The following is a 15739-nucleotide window of genomic DNA, read 5'->3' on the forward strand; positions in this document are numbered from 1 at the left end:
TTCAGACAATCAAATAAATTAAAGACCTTCAGGGATCAAAATAATACAAAACTTCGTTCTCATTACAACGTAATGGCAGTCGGAAACTCCTCACAACAAGACAGACATCTAGAAACAAACAACAGGAGAAAAAGAAAAATCAAGCAGAATTTTCCAACAGATGGTTATACCCAAAAAAATAAACATGAGAGATGACCATATATTGACAGCAAATTGAATTGAGGGAAAAAAAAATGTGTGTTTGAAGCCACGCCAGAAAGCAAAAATAAGAAACTGGAAACCTGATCTGCAATAAGACTCTATCAACCTCCAGAGTGGGAGACTGGAGTAGTTTCAAAGTGCCCAGCCTTAAATTCATGAATGTACTGTTGTGGCAAAGCATGCTCCACCTGCAAAAGAAAGACATTCATCCAGTATTTCATTGCTCATATAACAAGTACCAATTCTGCATACCACATTAGTGGACTACTAGATTGATATTTGTGGCAGCTTGTTTTCGGATATGTTTGTGACAAATTTTGTCTTATGAAACATTAGTGTGAATATAGCATTTCATTTCTGAAGTTATCAACATTTAGTATAAAATTCCAGCTGCTTCAGTTGTTTATATTTGAGCTTCAGAAATGTCATGCTTCCAATTCCAAAGAAAAAGATAAACCAGGAAAAGATACATAAACCAGCAAAAGAAACTCAGTAATCTGGAAAATCGAGTTAGTTTTTCAATAATTAAGCATCAAGGAGGCAGAGTGGATCATCGATAAAACTTTTGAGAACAACAAATTAAAAACTTAAAAGCTTACCCAATCACCATCAGACTCTGCACCAGGTACCAAAACATTGATCTCACTTGACTTGGCAGTAGTTATGGATGCTCGCAAAGAATCTTTGCTCAAATATAATTGGCAACCTCCTGTGTTATCGACAGAAATTGTTGGAGCTGAACCCTAGAATGCAGCAAAAATTATGGAGGATCTCACTTAGATATACTAGGATTTCACAAAACTAATCACAAATGATCATAATGATAGCAGTGTCCATATATGATTGGTATTTTAGAATTTAGATACATGATATTCTAGACAAGCTAAGAATCTATATGGACAATAAAATAAATAAGTACCTGACATTGCACCTCCACGCCACTGCAATTCACAATCTCACAAGCAGCCACCACATCCTGTTTATTAAGTCAAGAGCATAGAATCAGTGATCATCCAACCTAAAAATGTATAGTTCTACCACAGCAGTATAAATACTCCCATCATTTTCTAAAATTTTAAGATCTTTCATACTAACCAAAAATACAACTCCCATCTTAGTGCATTTATCAACTGTTATATTGTTGACCTTCCCTGAGAATCATCAGAATCAAAATTAGATCGCTGAGCTGTCCTGAACAGAAACATAATGTAGATCCACAGATACATAGCACAAGTTCACATATGCTTAGAATGATTAGGGTGAGTAATCGTGCTTGTAAGACCATTAAAAAGTTACCTTGAATCTGCAAAACAGAATCTTTGCATCCATAAATATACACAGACTGTTTTGAATCACAGTCATCAATCACTAAATTCTTTCTTCCAATCTGATTCTCCACAACCCACCTGCATGAAGAAAGAGGCAGTACAAACAAACATTACAAATCAACATGACAGCTCAAATAGAATAAAACCAAAATATAAGCATGACGAGGCATACTCACTTGCGACCCATTTGAAGCTCAAGTTTTGGAGGTCCAGCTTTAGAGAAAGAAGGTGAACTAGTACGTCCTCCTTTATCACTGACACCAACCACACCAGTTCTATCTGCATGGTTCTTCGTCTTCATATCATCCGTAACCTTTTTCAGACCTAGGAGGCAAAAGTTACATCAGAACAGCAAAAAAAGAACACTGTTAAGGAAAAAAGAGAAGGTTTTATTTATTCTGAAATGAAAGTACCTGAAGTGACAGACTTGTTTGAGTTGATTTCTTGGAAAACAGCAGCCATCCCTTGTTTTGGCTTTGACGATGAAGGTTGCGAGGATTCAGTACTGAAGAGAGAAGCTGGTGGAGGAGGTGGAGGAGCAGGAGCACTTGGTGCAGGAGCTTTAGATGGAGCAGAAGTTGGTGCTTTGCCAGTAATCCCCCATGTTGGACCCAGGGGATAATGACTCTTCACATAATCCCTCAAACCCGGTACATATAGCTCCTTCATGGCTTTGGCCCACTCAACATGATTTGGGTCTTTGCTTTTGTACTCCACAAGAACCTGAATGTTGCAATGGAAAATATCAGCTATGAGACTGCTATTTTTTACTATTTAAATTGAATAACTTTTCTTATGTGGAATCAGATCAAAGAAGCAAAGCATATTGGCTAAATTACCCTCACTCTGGATTTTGGCCTTAATATCACTAATGTCCCTAAAATTCAATTTGTAACACTAAACTGCATATGAACTTTAATTTTAGTATCACAAAAATCATTAATACCGGTTACCAACAAGAGACCACAGGAATAATGACATTACGTACATGTGTAAAATAATTTATTGTAATTTTTTTTGAAATACATGTCATTTTATCATTAAAATTGATAAACTAAAATGTAATTTTTCATATATCTTCTAACAAATTGAATCTCTCTCTCTCTCTCTCTCTCTCTCTAACCCATCTAAACTTCTCCTTCTCCTTCTTCTTCTTCTTCTCTCTCTCTATTTTCATATCAAGCCCTCAATTGACAATCTTCAAATATGTATATATGAATCCCATCCCATAACAATTCTTAAACTATAATGATAAAAAAAATTGGTGGGTGGAGCTTTGATCAATAGAGCTTCAGCCAGTGTAGGTGAAATTTCGATTCTGATGGTGGAGCTTCAATTTGTGAGCTGCTGTTGTCATTATACAACTTTTGGTGGTGGTAGATCTCCTAGTGGAGCTTCGATTTCCACTCTAACATACTTGATAACGTTGTCGATTGTCGTAGATTCACTGTTGGTGATGCCGGTTGATGTTTCGCTGGTGGAGAAGGTTTGGTTATTGAGACTAGTTGTTTTTGAAGGAAATTGATGATGGACGTTCCGGTTGTGGAGTTGATGTTTTGGTGGCAGTGGTGGAGCTCCAGTGGTGGGGAAAATTTTGTTAGAGGCAAAGTTGCAGAACAAAACATTCTCTTTTTGTGTTGTATTAGAAAGAAAATAAATCAAAGTTAAGAGATTTGAATTTAATGTTTGGCTGTTAGATGTGAGTTTGAACAAAGGCCTGAAATGAAGGAAAAGAGAAATGCTTTTGATAAAATGAAGAAAGTTAGATGTGTATTTTGTTTCTTAATGTTTAGTCAGTGTGAATTTGTAGGAATTAGAGTTCTTTAATGCAAGTTAGAGAGAAAATGAAAGGAAAACTGCATTTTTGTCCATAAATCTCTAATCTATTTAATTTTAGTCCATTAAATGATGACATGGCATGTTATTTAAATTACAAATACATGTGCACCGCATCATTATTTCAGTGGCCTCTATCGCAAAACAGTATGAAGGACTTCTATGATATCGAAATTAAAATCCAGGTTCTTTAATATTACAAATTGAGGTTTAAAGACGGTGGTGATATTAAGGCCAAAAGTCTAGGGACAATGAGGGTAATTTAGCCCACATGTTGCAGCGGCAGCATCAAATTCAATATTCAAATAGCATATTGCGATAAATGTATCAAGATTCGATACTCAAACTAACAGATATAGCTTCACAATTAGGCTCTAATTCTTTAAATTCTTTTTGCTATAATTTTTCTAAGTGACTATCAAGATATAAGATGCTCAACGATGCTATACATGAATAACATTTTAACAAACAAAATAAAATTAAAGAAAAATAATCTGCAGGTTTATGTTTCAATTCATAGGCACACTTGCCAATCATCTACTGGTTCACATTTTTGTTCTCCATCTTAAGCGATTAGAACATGTCTACAAAGTGACAGTTTCCCTAAGATGATTGTTGGATTCTAATAAATATATGAAGTACCTTATTGTTGTAAAATTCAGCCATTTGCCAACTCTCTTCCACATGTGCAATAGGCATGCTCATACCTTAAATGAGAAGGAGACATATCTATATCAACTACTATAGAATAAAAACTCATATGCTATCAGAATTTCAACCAAAAAAAAAAAGCAACAGAACCCTCACTTACCACAATCTTTTCCTGTATAAGCAATCCACGCTAAAGCTGTGAGACTATCAGCAGCAGATTTCAAGTGATTAAAGAAATCAGATCTCCTCCCTTCTGTCATTGCAGTTGCTTTCATTATAACTTCATTCAATGGCTTAAGAAATTCCGCCAACCCCGCAAGCTCAGGTTTCTGCACCAATGAAATTAAACCATCTGACATCACCGACAATGGACATGGAGAATCAAAAGAAGAAGGGAAGGACACAACCAATCTTATTACATCTATATTGCCATGTTTTCTGTTTCCCTTTATTTCATTTTAGTGTCCTAATTCAATAATTACAACATCAACAGACAGCGGAAAAATTGATGCAAAATTCAAGACTAAGTCAATGCCACACTTCCAAAGAATAAAAAACACATAACCAAGTAAAGATCTTCTCATTCTAAGTCTGACATAGTAATTCAAAATCCTAACACAAACAGATAAATAAAGAAAAGATGTCCCTTGTGATATATCATTGAATTGAATTCATTAATTTTCGTATCAGATAAATATAAGATCCATATTATTAAGTTATCCATGCGAATACTCTAAATCAAACTCATATAAAATTCGCTAAAAAAATTCGCATTTTATTCATTGTAAACACTAATAACATGAACCTCATAATGTGACAAACTATATTATTCATAGCATTAATTAGTTAAGCAAATAATTTCGTCCTTCAAAATGGAAAAGAATAAAATAAAATCAAATCAAAAGTGAATACCTGAGTTTGTTTAGCTTGAATAAGAAGCTGTTTTAGAGCACTAAAAGCTTCTTGCACAATCTTGGTAACATCCAAAACTTGTCCTCCAATTTTCTCAGCAGCATTCCAAAGCCTACCTAAGTACTGACCTATGAAATCATCAAACGCTACAATTGATGGATCCGATGCTGCCACATCAGCTCCACTAAAATCACCAACGGCACCTCCTCTAAATCCCGACGTCGATAGCGCCTCCAATCGCGCCACCGCTGATTCCAGCCTCGCTACTAACTTTTCCTCCATGTCCCCAAACAATGAACTTCCCTCTCTTTATCTATATAAATATAATATAAATCCAATGGCTTGCTATATATATGAAGTTTTTTTTTTTTTTTTTCTTTTGGTCCTAGTTAGAACAGATCTGGAGTGTGTGGTTGCCTTATGTGCTGATTAAATGCGGAACATTTCTTTTTCCTTTCTTTTTTCTTTTATTTGTTTTGCTTTTTGTATATTGATGTGAAAGAGACGCCGAAAGTGAGCAAGGGCCGGGGAGAGAGATGTAATTTTGAGCCTCTGTCAGGTTAAGAGAGTGAAAAGGAGCGGAGTGGGAGCGATGTGGAGATGACACGTGTAGCTTACAGAGAAAGTGTTGGCTGTTCTTGCGATGTGGAAACACATGTTCAAGTTTTGATCTGTTTTTAAGTGGAAAAATGGTAATGACAGTTCGAGTGTTTGAATTTTGAAAGGGGTCGTTCTTCGGTATACCATGAATATTTTTAATTATAACAAAATTAAAAATCTGAGTAACCCAGTTGCACCAAATTGAAGTTGAGGGACTTAGTTCCGAGATTACATAACTTCAGGGACTCAAATATGTTTTTCGCTTTTAGGCATTAACTAGATCAGATCCTTAAGAGGATTACTTGAGCCCAAACACATCAAATAGGCCGTGATGAAGCCCATCATCATGGCCTATTTGAAAAGCAAAATGAGATGGGGCAAATGTATAATTATTCGCAATATTTTTAAGCATATTTTTATTTCATTTTTATAACAATAAAATTAAATGTGATGGTAATTAAAAATAAATATTTAAAAGGATGTGCTAGTTTCTATAAAAATTTCTTACGCGGCAAAAGAAATGAAATGAAATAATATTTTAGAAATAAGATTTTTATTCCATTTTGAGGTAAATCAATTCAAATGAGGCCAATGGATTGGGGCAGCCATGAGACACATCGTCATCATTGTTAGAATTTGTTCTTCCATTTTATCCCATTTTCCACTTGTGGGGAAAACATATGATTTCGTTTTACTGCACGAGAAAACGTCTTGATTGGGATGCACTCAATGTTCACAATGTGGCATGAACGAGACTCGAAAAGGATTATCGACTTCTGCGAGGCGGCCATGACATGAGTGTTTTTAATAACAGAATTAGCAATTTTAAGGACATTTGAGGCTAATTTATGGTCTGAAAAGGGCCAATCCATGATACTACCACTAGTCTCATAACAAAGGAAACTTATTGCTGTCTCACTTCTTGAGAAATTCTTTCAAAAATTTAATTTCCATCTTGGGATAACAACCATTCTTGGTTTCTCATATATAATATTGAAATTGAGTTTATATATATATTCGAATTTTTTTTCTATCTGATGGTTTGGGGATTTAATTTTTAATTCCCTTTAGCACATATATAATTGTGTATTTTCCTTCAGGAAAAGAAAAAAACTACTGCTATAACAGCAATAGCAGATAGATTTATTAAGCTCTGTCAAACATTTTCTTGAGTTTCTCAATACATAATTGCACTTGCACATGCACATGCACACTGACTGGCTTTAAAAGGAGCACAGGTGCTGATGCCATCATCCTCAACGGTTAGGCCTGGTGAGTGGGTGATGCAGGAGTGGGTATTACGTAATTGCAGCAAACTAGAAGTGGAGGACAAAGCAACAACCATTATAGCAATAATGCAGTAAATGCACCAAATCCACATATTAGTGAAAGCAACAGAATTGCTACCATGCATGATGAGCAAGGTATCATATACGATTCACCTTTGGTGCTCTTATCCGGCTGAATGTTGAAGCTTTTTGCTTCTTTCTTTGTCCCTTAAAAAACCAGCCATCTCGCTTGACTAAATCAGGGTGCTTGGAGTCAAATGTCGTCCCATGTCTATGGCAAAGTTATAAATTGCGAGGGAAAGAAAAAGGACAGCCAGGCTGCGTAGCTTAAAACATCTCATTAACTTACATGTCGCATATCTGCATTGCATACATTTACAATTTGTTAAAAATTAAGTAGTCATGGTGTTGAATTGCCAGGAAGAACACTAGAGTAGAAAAAAAAATGAAGATGATTTTCATTTAGAATCTGAATGAATGAAAAAGAAAAGGGTTTTCATTATCAACATCGCCAAATAGTTCGGGTGATTTTACAAAAAGATTCTGATCTGATAATCATAACGAGGAAGCTGAGATTTCACATACCAAATATAACTTCATATTTACAAGACTCATTTTAACTGTAAGAGCAAAATGGAGACTTTTCCAAGGGGGTAAAAAAGTAATATATGCACATTGAATCGGCTTTGATTATACTAAATAGTAAAAATTATGCTACAAAATAATTGGAACTCAGGAACTATTTATTCTTCAGATCCGCAACAATCATCTTTGCCGTGCATCACTTCCTCCAGCATGTTTGATTGGATATGGAACTTTGTTGGACTCAACTGCATAAGAAGGGGAACGATCTTTGTCTCTAGCTGATCTGAGTTCCTGCCGAGGAAAAGAGTAAATAAATCGGATTTATCCAGGAAAAGAAGAAAGGAAATTTCGCAAAATAACTGATGATTTCTTAATAAAATAAAAATTTACTCGGCATGATGTCACGCATTAAAGTTCCAGAATATAAATGGATGGCAATATTAGGTATCAACCATGCTGCGAATTAAACATTCTGAACTTGTTTCATGTATGCTACTGATGTCGGTTTAGTTCCCAAAGCAAAAGATAAAAGTTAGCAACAAGTTTAAACAGCGAAGGATTGTTAATTTGGAAGTGGAGAACTAAATAACAGCAACTTAGAGGAGACATAGAAGGCTTCTACAAGTAAGAGTACAAGGGCAAACACAGTTTGTGGCAATTAAGGAACTCCGAATATAAATTCTCATCTATCAAGGAAATGAACAAGTAAAATCACTGATGCCAAAGTGGCAACCTTTGAGCATATTTTACTGCAACAAATCAAAACTGATGCATTAAAAGACTAAAACTTTGAAATGCAGTAATGTATTATATATGCAGTACATGTAATACAGAGAAATGTTAGGTAAAAAGTCAATTGCCAACTGCCCGACCAGAATGCCAGGCAACAACTAATCTGACAATATGAGCACCTAGCACAAATCCATTAAAATCAAATTTCTAATGAAATACTTGTGAAACCAAACAATGCTACAAGACAGGTTCCAAGTAACATTAGTTGAACATAACATTATGAAATTAGTTGATACAAACAGGTTAAGCATTACAGATCAATTTTATTCACGGACAAAAGTTCTAGAAGTACTTACAGTACGAAATGGAAAGTCCTCTGCCTCAAGCATATGGACAACTTGCCCCATCTTTGGTCGCTTATTGCCATCCAAATCTATACATCTAAGACAAACCAGCATGGCTCGTTTAATAGCTCTTACAGAAGGCTGAACTTCAATTAGAGGGTCTAAAACTTCTTCTCCATGACGACTTGCTACCATTCCTTTAAACCATTCAACCAAGTTCATCTGAATAAATTCAATGGAAACAGTGAATTAGGACAGTGTCTCTTTATATATGTGCAATAAAAGAAACCTTGATAATCACCTCTCCAGCTGGTCTGGAGTAATCAATTGGGCTCCTTCCTGTAATCATCTCCATAAGAAGAATTCCAAAACTATACACATCGCTCCCCTCATTTAGCATCCCTGTGCTTGCATAATCAGGAGAAACATATCTGTAGCAAAATGATAACAGGTTTACTGTTAAGGCATGTGAAAGAAATACATCTCCAAATTTGAAGTTTCATTAGCTCATTATTTGACATGAGTTCGGGGATTTGAGAGAATACGAACCCAAATGTTCCCATAACACGTGTAGTGACATAGCTTGAATCAGAACCCAAGAGCTTGGCTAGTCCAAAGTCTGAGACCTTTGGGTTCCAATTTTTATCCAGAAGTATGTTGCTGGATTTGACATCACGATGCACAACTTTGGGCTCTAAACCTTCATGCAAATAGGCTAGCCTGCGGCAGAGACAAGAACTAAAAATTTCAAGAAGAAAAAGGACGGAGTAATATATCACATAGAAAAAGAAATTGTAATAGAAGAAATAAAGAAGTTCCTTTTAACTCATGTTAACATATTAAAACCAACACTAATGGCACCATTTGTGACAAAAAACTAGCAAATAATAAGGGCTAATGGGTAGAAGAATATGCACCCTTTTGCTGTCCCAATGGCAATCTTCATTCTAATATCCCAGGTCAGAGGACTAACAGGCCCTACATCCCCATGTAACCACTGCTCCAAATTGCCATTATCAACATATTCATAAACAAGCATCCTGCACAACCAATTAAAGTGCCCATTAACAAAAAGAAAAACAATTCTCATTACAAGTGCACAAAGCTAAGCTGACATTTAATAAATTACCTACGAGCACCTTCTGCACAATACCCAATTAGACCCACCAAGTTCTTATGCCTTACTTTTCCAATTGCTTCAACTTCCACCCTGAACTCCTTCTCTGCCTGACCCCTACAAACACAAAATTCACAGCATATCAAGGTAATATTTTTTTAGTGATAAATATCATATAAGGAAGCCTCTGAATTACAGCGTTCATGTCGCAATAAATTAGCAGTTTTTCTTTCCACATTGGCTTCGACCTTGACTAACATTGTTTACTAAGAGACAAGTAGTGATCCAATGGCTACTATAATAGCTAGAATTAGTGTTTAACCAAGTCAAAGAAAAACAACAATAATAAATGACTCTGTAACCATAATTTATTTTCAGGAAAAATAAATGATAGTTTATACTTATTTTCAGTTACCCCGTAATCCCAATTGAGCACGCAATTTGCAAGTCATTTTCATGAAATTCTAGGAAAAAAAGTTATAAAATGAATAAAGTGACGATGAAAATAAAGTAAAAGAAAAGTAAAAAGCTCCTATCCTAAACTATATATAGCGTTAAAATAAGTTAAAGAAAATACGATATGGACCATGAGGTAATAAAAATGGAAAAGGGTACAAAAGAGAGATAAATTAAAAGAACAACTCCAAGATCTACATCTACCTTTCCTAGAACTGGTACTCTTTCTGGAAAACACCATCTGGCTACCGACACAGGTACCCTTATCTATTCAGATCATAAATCGCTTAGTTCAATTAAAATTTACCATGGCAGCATTGCTGCGATGGTTAAGAAAGGAGTAAAAATTTTGGTTAAATGCTTAAAATTACGGTAAATTTTGATTACTCACTTGTTATTAAGCAAACTCTTAACAGCAACCACGGAGCCATCCTCCAAAACACCTCTGTAAACGACACCATATCCACCTTCACCGATTACATTGTCCTCGGAAAACCCACGTGTCGCAATCTCCAGCTCCTTTAAACTATACCACCGGCCCCACCCAATATTCTGTTGCAAATCCACCGACGACGAGACGTCACTACCACTCGCGCTACAAGACACGTCATCTTCACTCTCTCCACTCTTCTTCTTCTTCTTCTCATTTTTCTCTTCTCCGATCTCAACAACAACAGCCTCAATTATCTCATTCTTCTTTAATAAATTTATTCCTTCTTTCTCTTTACGATCCAAAGCTTTAATTTCTACGATTTCTTTTGAAACTAACGGGATCATACCTGAGCTCTGTTGGGCTAGCACTTTATTACGTTTTTTTTTAGTCTGTTTCAAGCGGATGCATATGAAAATCAGAAGGAAAACTAAGAGTAAAGATATTAAAATAATTGCGATTATAACGTAGAGTTTTAAATTTAGAAATGATGTTTTTGAAACGAGTTTTTGAGGTAAAGAGGTGGTGGTGGTATCGGAGCCGGAGACCGACATCGGTTGGTTTCCGGAGAAAACTGGAAATTATTTAGGGAAAATGAGAGTGTTTGGAGGTAATATGTAGGAAAATGCTTAAGAATTTGTAAGGGTTTTGGGGGTCTCGGTAAAAGTTAAGAACGGAATGAGAGGGGAAAACAAACAAACAAAGAGAGTGCGTTTTCAACGGATACAAGTAACAAAAAGTACAGGCAAACGTAGCGAAGAAGAAGAAGACAAGTTGAAAGGATGAGTTGTGAGTTCTTACATCTTGGGTCTGGAATTGCAGTTTATTACTAGGATGCCACTGATCAGTGGGCACTGTGCTCCGTATTTTTGGACAAACAGCAGCATTGTGACACTTGTCCCTATAATTTTCTTTTTTGAATTTGTATTCTTTTTTATTTTATGAGAGAGCCATTTACACAATTATTGAAGAACTGCTAAGAAAAATATATTTTTATTATTTAAGTTAGATTTTAAAATGTATAAAAATTAATTACTTCATATTTAATTGATAAAAAATATAAATTTGTTTTTAAAGAAGTCATAAATGTAAAGAAAGAGGAATCATATTTTAAATTAAATAAATTAATATAGATAATTTTTAAAAAAATTAACTAGATGCAACATTAATAGATTAAGATGTTTTTAGAGAAAAAAAAAATAGCCCATAATATTTTTAGAAAAAATAAATTATTTAAATAATTTTTATGATCCTAGAAATTTGAGTATTTAATATTTAGTGTATTAGTCTTTAGTACGAAGCCCGATAAGAAGTTGACTTGAATAAGTTGTAATTATCTAATTCGAATTTTATTTATTTTTCCAATTTGTTGTCATCAGTGGGTTGACTAAAACGTATATTTGATGGATCAACAGCTGTTTTTCATTTACGTTAGTGTGGCAATAGCAAATTCTTCCACACTACTGGATGAACTGCGAGATGTATTACTACCGCATCAATGGGCAGTGCTGTTCTTGGTTTTTGATGAGATGAGATGGTAATGTGAGTGAGAATAGTGGTCAATTCTCAGTCCACCATTCGGAGGGCGGTCAGACTTTGCTTTAATTATATTTCCATTCCATTCATTGGCTTATATTTTCTTTCTCTTTGCTTTTACTATGATTTTGATTTTGATTTTGATTTTGAAAGGAGGGTTTTGTGAGTAAATGATTAAGAAGGGCTGAAAACTATGGAGGATACGCCTAAAATTAACAAAACAAAAACTTCGTATCTGATGTGGGTGGGGCAATAAAAGCTACAGCTAGCATTGGCAAAATAAAGACCTGGACAATGACTTTAATATTTGAACATCAATTTTACTGTTCCTTCCTTCTCCAATTGTTAGGCTTGCTTGCTTGCTTAAGTAGGCTTTCCCTTTGGCAAAAAAATCAAAAGAGTTGTTTTGTTTCGAGTTTTCTTGATTTGTTGCTGATGGCGAGTTCTTGATCTCTTGACAATTCTGATGTACTGTTTGCTTTTTCTATGAAATTAAATGAAGTTGATGGCGTTGGGCAATGAAAAGAATACTTATAAAACTAATCATTAAGATTAGAAAAATAATAAAACTCTTGGTTTCCAAGTTTCTTAATTTGGAACAAAACATTCATTAACATCTTAATCTTTCACTAGCCAGTTGAGACAAGACAATCTTAGAATTTGGTTCCCAAGTTTCAACAACATATATATCCCCTTTGCCCATAACCAATAGGACATCTTACGTAGAGCACAAAGAAACTGAAAAACTGTCGCAAAATTAGAACTACTAGCTACTCGTCCACATCACATGTCATTTGTCTTAACCAGGTCGCATGTGAATGTCAAATGTAACTCGTTACCTAATGCTTTTTGTCAAGTTCCCTCCAAAGTGATCGTTTATGTTCTGCTTAAATAATGTTTAATGTGATTTGTAGAGATCGGCACCCAAAAATAAATATTATAAATATGACTTGTTTGCTCAAAAACATACCTTTTTGTTTGAAACTCTGATGCTACCCTTTCTTTTAACATAATATTGGATGAGTTTTGCTATATGTAGAGATCAGCCAAGTCTGATTTATGTAATATAAAACTAATTAATTACTTCCCATTTTATATTTTTCAAAGCAAATGTGGAATACGTTTCACATAGTCTGCTGATGAAAAACAGAGTCCCATGCAATCCTCTACGGAATTTGGGCTTATTGTAAAATCGGGGCGAATTGAGGTCATTTTGTACTTTATGACATATGGTCCTACAATGGTAAATCTTGCCAGCAAAAATGGACCTATCTTATAAGACAATATTGAATGGTAGGATCCGGGAAAAACATTAATTATTAATCGGCAAAAACCGTGAGGTTTTTACTTTTTAGTGATTGGAATTATTATTTGGTATTTCTTTCCTTTATTTATTTTTTGCTAAAAGGTGTATATATGGTATGTTGATATTTGATGCAATTAAGGAAGGAGCGTCAGTTGTATGCCTAACTAGCCCTCCCCTGCTGACTCGCCATTCCTTTTCTTTTATTCATTTATTTATCTTTTGCATTTATGAATCTCTATGGCTTGGGAAATTGATGGGACTTCAAAATTTTTATTTTGTTGAGAAATTAATGTCACTTTTTTAAATCAAAAGAAATGAGTCAAAGGAATTTTTTGAAATTTTTAATATTAATATTTAATTTAATACTAGTAATGAAGTACTATTCCAATAATTTTTATATAACTCCATATTCAAATTTGTAATTTAACAGTGGCAGAATTTCTATAATTTTATTAATTTAAAAAAATAAAAAGTGACAATTTTTATCTTTTGAAAGGATATTAAAATAGAATATTATTACATGAAAAAAATATAAAATGAAAAGAATATATGGTTATTGTAGAAGGTATAAAAATGATCTCAAATGTTGTACTGAAAATAATGAATACAGATAGTAGTTTAATGAAATCATTAATCTTGTACAGGTTGTTAAAATTATTAACAAACAAATAAGGTTGGTGACCGACAGTTAAGAATGGGGAATTATTTCAAATGTTACAGCAGTGAGACTTCAAAAAATATGATGAATATTTATTCCTGAAAATTAATAATTAGTACTTTGTAACTCAAAATCTTATACTGGTATTAGTATTTGTATATGTTTTGTTAAGCAGTCATGTATCAGCTAACTATTTTGATTAAGAAGAAAAAGACAATTAATCCATTTGTTTTTGGGTATCCATAAGATGTTTCTGCCCTTGCCGAGGCAATTCATTAATCTTTTTGAAATGGACTACTATCTTAAAAGTTACTGCTGAGATTAAATGAATGTCATGTTAAATGTTTAAATGTTAAAACTTAAAATTCTAAATATTTCAAATTGAGCAAAATACCACATTATGAGCATATCCCTTTAACTTTTATTTTAAACTTTTATAGCTGAAGAAATATTAAATTTTATTTTTAATAAGTAAATGCTTTAAAATTATAATTTTTGAAAAGATCCCATTATTATTAATTAAAAAATAATGTAAGAAAGTAGTTTTAAAAATATTTATTAAATTATTTTAGAAAAGTAAAATTAATTGCATTCTATTAAGCTAAAGTGTGTTTATGGAAAGAAATTTGATAATGTTTAAAAAGATATTATCTTGAGTTTTTGGCTCGGGGACTCAACTCCCGAGGCGGTATTTATAACAGGACCTTAGGTCTTGCCTTTTGCATATATGCACATATTGTGTCCGGAGTTAGGAGACATTGGCAAAACTCATCTACAAGTATTATTAGATAGATATTCCTTGATTTTGTTTCAAGCTTATCAAACCCTTATTTATTCATGTTTTTGTGATTTTTTATTTACATTTAGTTTTTTATTTTTTTATTGTTTCAAAAAATATTTAATAATACAGTTTTTACATTTTATATATATTTTCTTGGGTTGTTTTTTTGATAAAATAACTTAAAACAATAAAAAGATATTTAAAGAACAATAATAACTTAATTTTTTTTATATTAAAGTATTTGTGAAAAGTTTGCTTTATTAATCTCTGTCCTGCGGCCCTTAAATCATGGCATCGTTTTCGCCTGTTTTTCTTTCCATCAAACGTCAGCATATTCTTGGATTCAGTAGTGGCGGGAGGGGGCTAGTAGGGGCCATAGCCCACCCTAGTTTTCCAATAAAATAATTGCAATCTTTCATATATTTTTATATTGTGTTCCTTAAGATTTGGCCCTTAAAACTTCAAATATCTCAAAATTTTCTTTATTTCTTTCTTTATATTTGTAATTATCTTTAATATTGTGTTTTGTTAAAAAATTTAAAATTTATTTATCTATCTAAAATTTATATATTAAAATAAAAATTAATTTAAAATTTTATATATTTAAATTCATATAATATTAATTATAATTAAATTAAATTCTAATAAAACATGTAAAATTTTTAAATAAATTGTACGGTAATTTATCAATTATATAATATTAAAATATTTTTAAATATTTATATTTTTTCTTATATATATTTATTTTAAATAAAATAAATTTTTAATTGATTTCAATCATATTAATCTCATTTTTTCTAATTCCTAATTATTTATAATTTTAGCTTAGATTGTATGAAACTTAATAGTTACATATTAATTAATTATTTTTTAGCTTTTTAGTAAAAAGTTATTTTGGTACTCCCTGAAATAAATTTGTAGCCATACCACTACTTGCTTGGAAAAGAGATACACATAAAGGTACATATTTGCCTTTT

At 33.1% G+C, this 15739-nt stretch overlaps 2 protein-coding genes across 3 annotated transcripts; both read right to left on the bottom strand.

Annotated features, from left to right (window-relative positions):
• LOC8271416 (cyclase-associated protein 1) lies at positions 1 to 5608 on the bottom strand. Its single transcript, XM_002509435.4, has 10 exons — positions 4929 to 5608; positions 4177 to 4345; positions 4008 to 4072; positions 1943 to 2252; positions 1706 to 1853; positions 1498 to 1607; positions 1297 to 1352; positions 1121 to 1177; positions 801 to 944; positions 1 to 389 (listed from the first exon to the last, which is right to left on the bottom strand). Exons 1-10 carry the CDS (start codon positions 5208 to 5210, stop codon positions 303 to 305), a joined length of 1428 nt encoding a protein of 475 aa, XP_002509481.1. The 5' UTR covers positions 5211 to 5608; the 3' UTR covers positions 1 to 302.
• Positions 5609 to 7291: 1683 nt separating this feature from the next.
• Positions 7292 to 11214, bottom strand: LOC8271417 (probable receptor-like serine/threonine-protein kinase At4g34500). Of its 2 annotated transcripts, none has more exons than XM_015714964.3 (7): positions 10443 to 11214; positions 9608 to 9712; positions 9396 to 9518; positions 9028 to 9198; positions 8780 to 8909; positions 8491 to 8700; positions 7292 to 7685 (listed from the first exon to the last, which is right to left on the bottom strand). In XM_015714964.3, the coding sequence occupies exons 1-7, from the start codon at positions 11033 to 11035 to the stop codon at positions 7677 to 7679; spliced, it is 1341 nt and encodes a 446-aa protein (XP_015570450.1). In that variant the 5' UTR covers positions 11036 to 11214; the 3' UTR covers positions 7292 to 7676. The 2 variants fall into 2 exon arrangements, with proteins under 2 accessions (XP_015570450.1, XP_002509482.2); XM_002509436.4 differs by having other exon boundaries at positions 7292 to 7693; positions 10443 to 11213.
• Positions 11215 to 15739: the final 4525 nt, after the last annotated feature.

This window comes from Ricinus communis, chromosome 5 (genome assembly GCF_019578655.1).
Source record: "Ricinus communis isolate WT05 ecotype wild-type chromosome 5, ASM1957865v1, whole genome shotgun sequence".
Taxonomy (NCBI): domain Eukaryota; kingdom Viridiplantae; phylum Streptophyta; class Magnoliopsida; order Malpighiales; family Euphorbiaceae; genus Ricinus; species Ricinus communis.

Excerpts from the sequence above, each read along its gene's own strand:
- LOC8271417 (XM_002509436.4), bottom strand. The coding sequence starts at position 11,035 with ATGTCGGTCTCCGGCTCCGATACCACCACCACCTCTTTACCTCAAAAA. Across the intron at positions 9,713-10,442 it reads AAGAGTTTGCTTAATAACAA|GGGTCAGGCAGAGAAGGAGT; the intron begins GTGAGTAATCAA and ends TTGTGTTTGTAG. Across the intron at positions 8,701-8,779 it reads ACTCCAGACCAGCTGGAGAG|ATGAACTTGGTTGAATGGTT; the intron begins GTGATTATCAAG and ends GAATTTATTCAG.
- LOC8271416 (XM_002509435.4), bottom strand. The coding sequence starts at position 5,210 with ATGGAGGAAAAGTTAGTAGCGAGGCTGGAATCAGCGGTGGCGCGATTG. Across the intron at positions 4,073-4,176 it reads TTATACAGGAAAAGATTGTG|GTATGAGCATGCCTATTGCA; the intron begins GTAAGTGAGGGT and ends TTCTCATTTAAG. Across the intron at positions 390-800 it reads CAGAGTCTGATGGTGATTGG|GTGGAGCATGCTTTGCCACA; the intron begins GTAAGCTTTTAA and ends TTTCTTTTGCAG.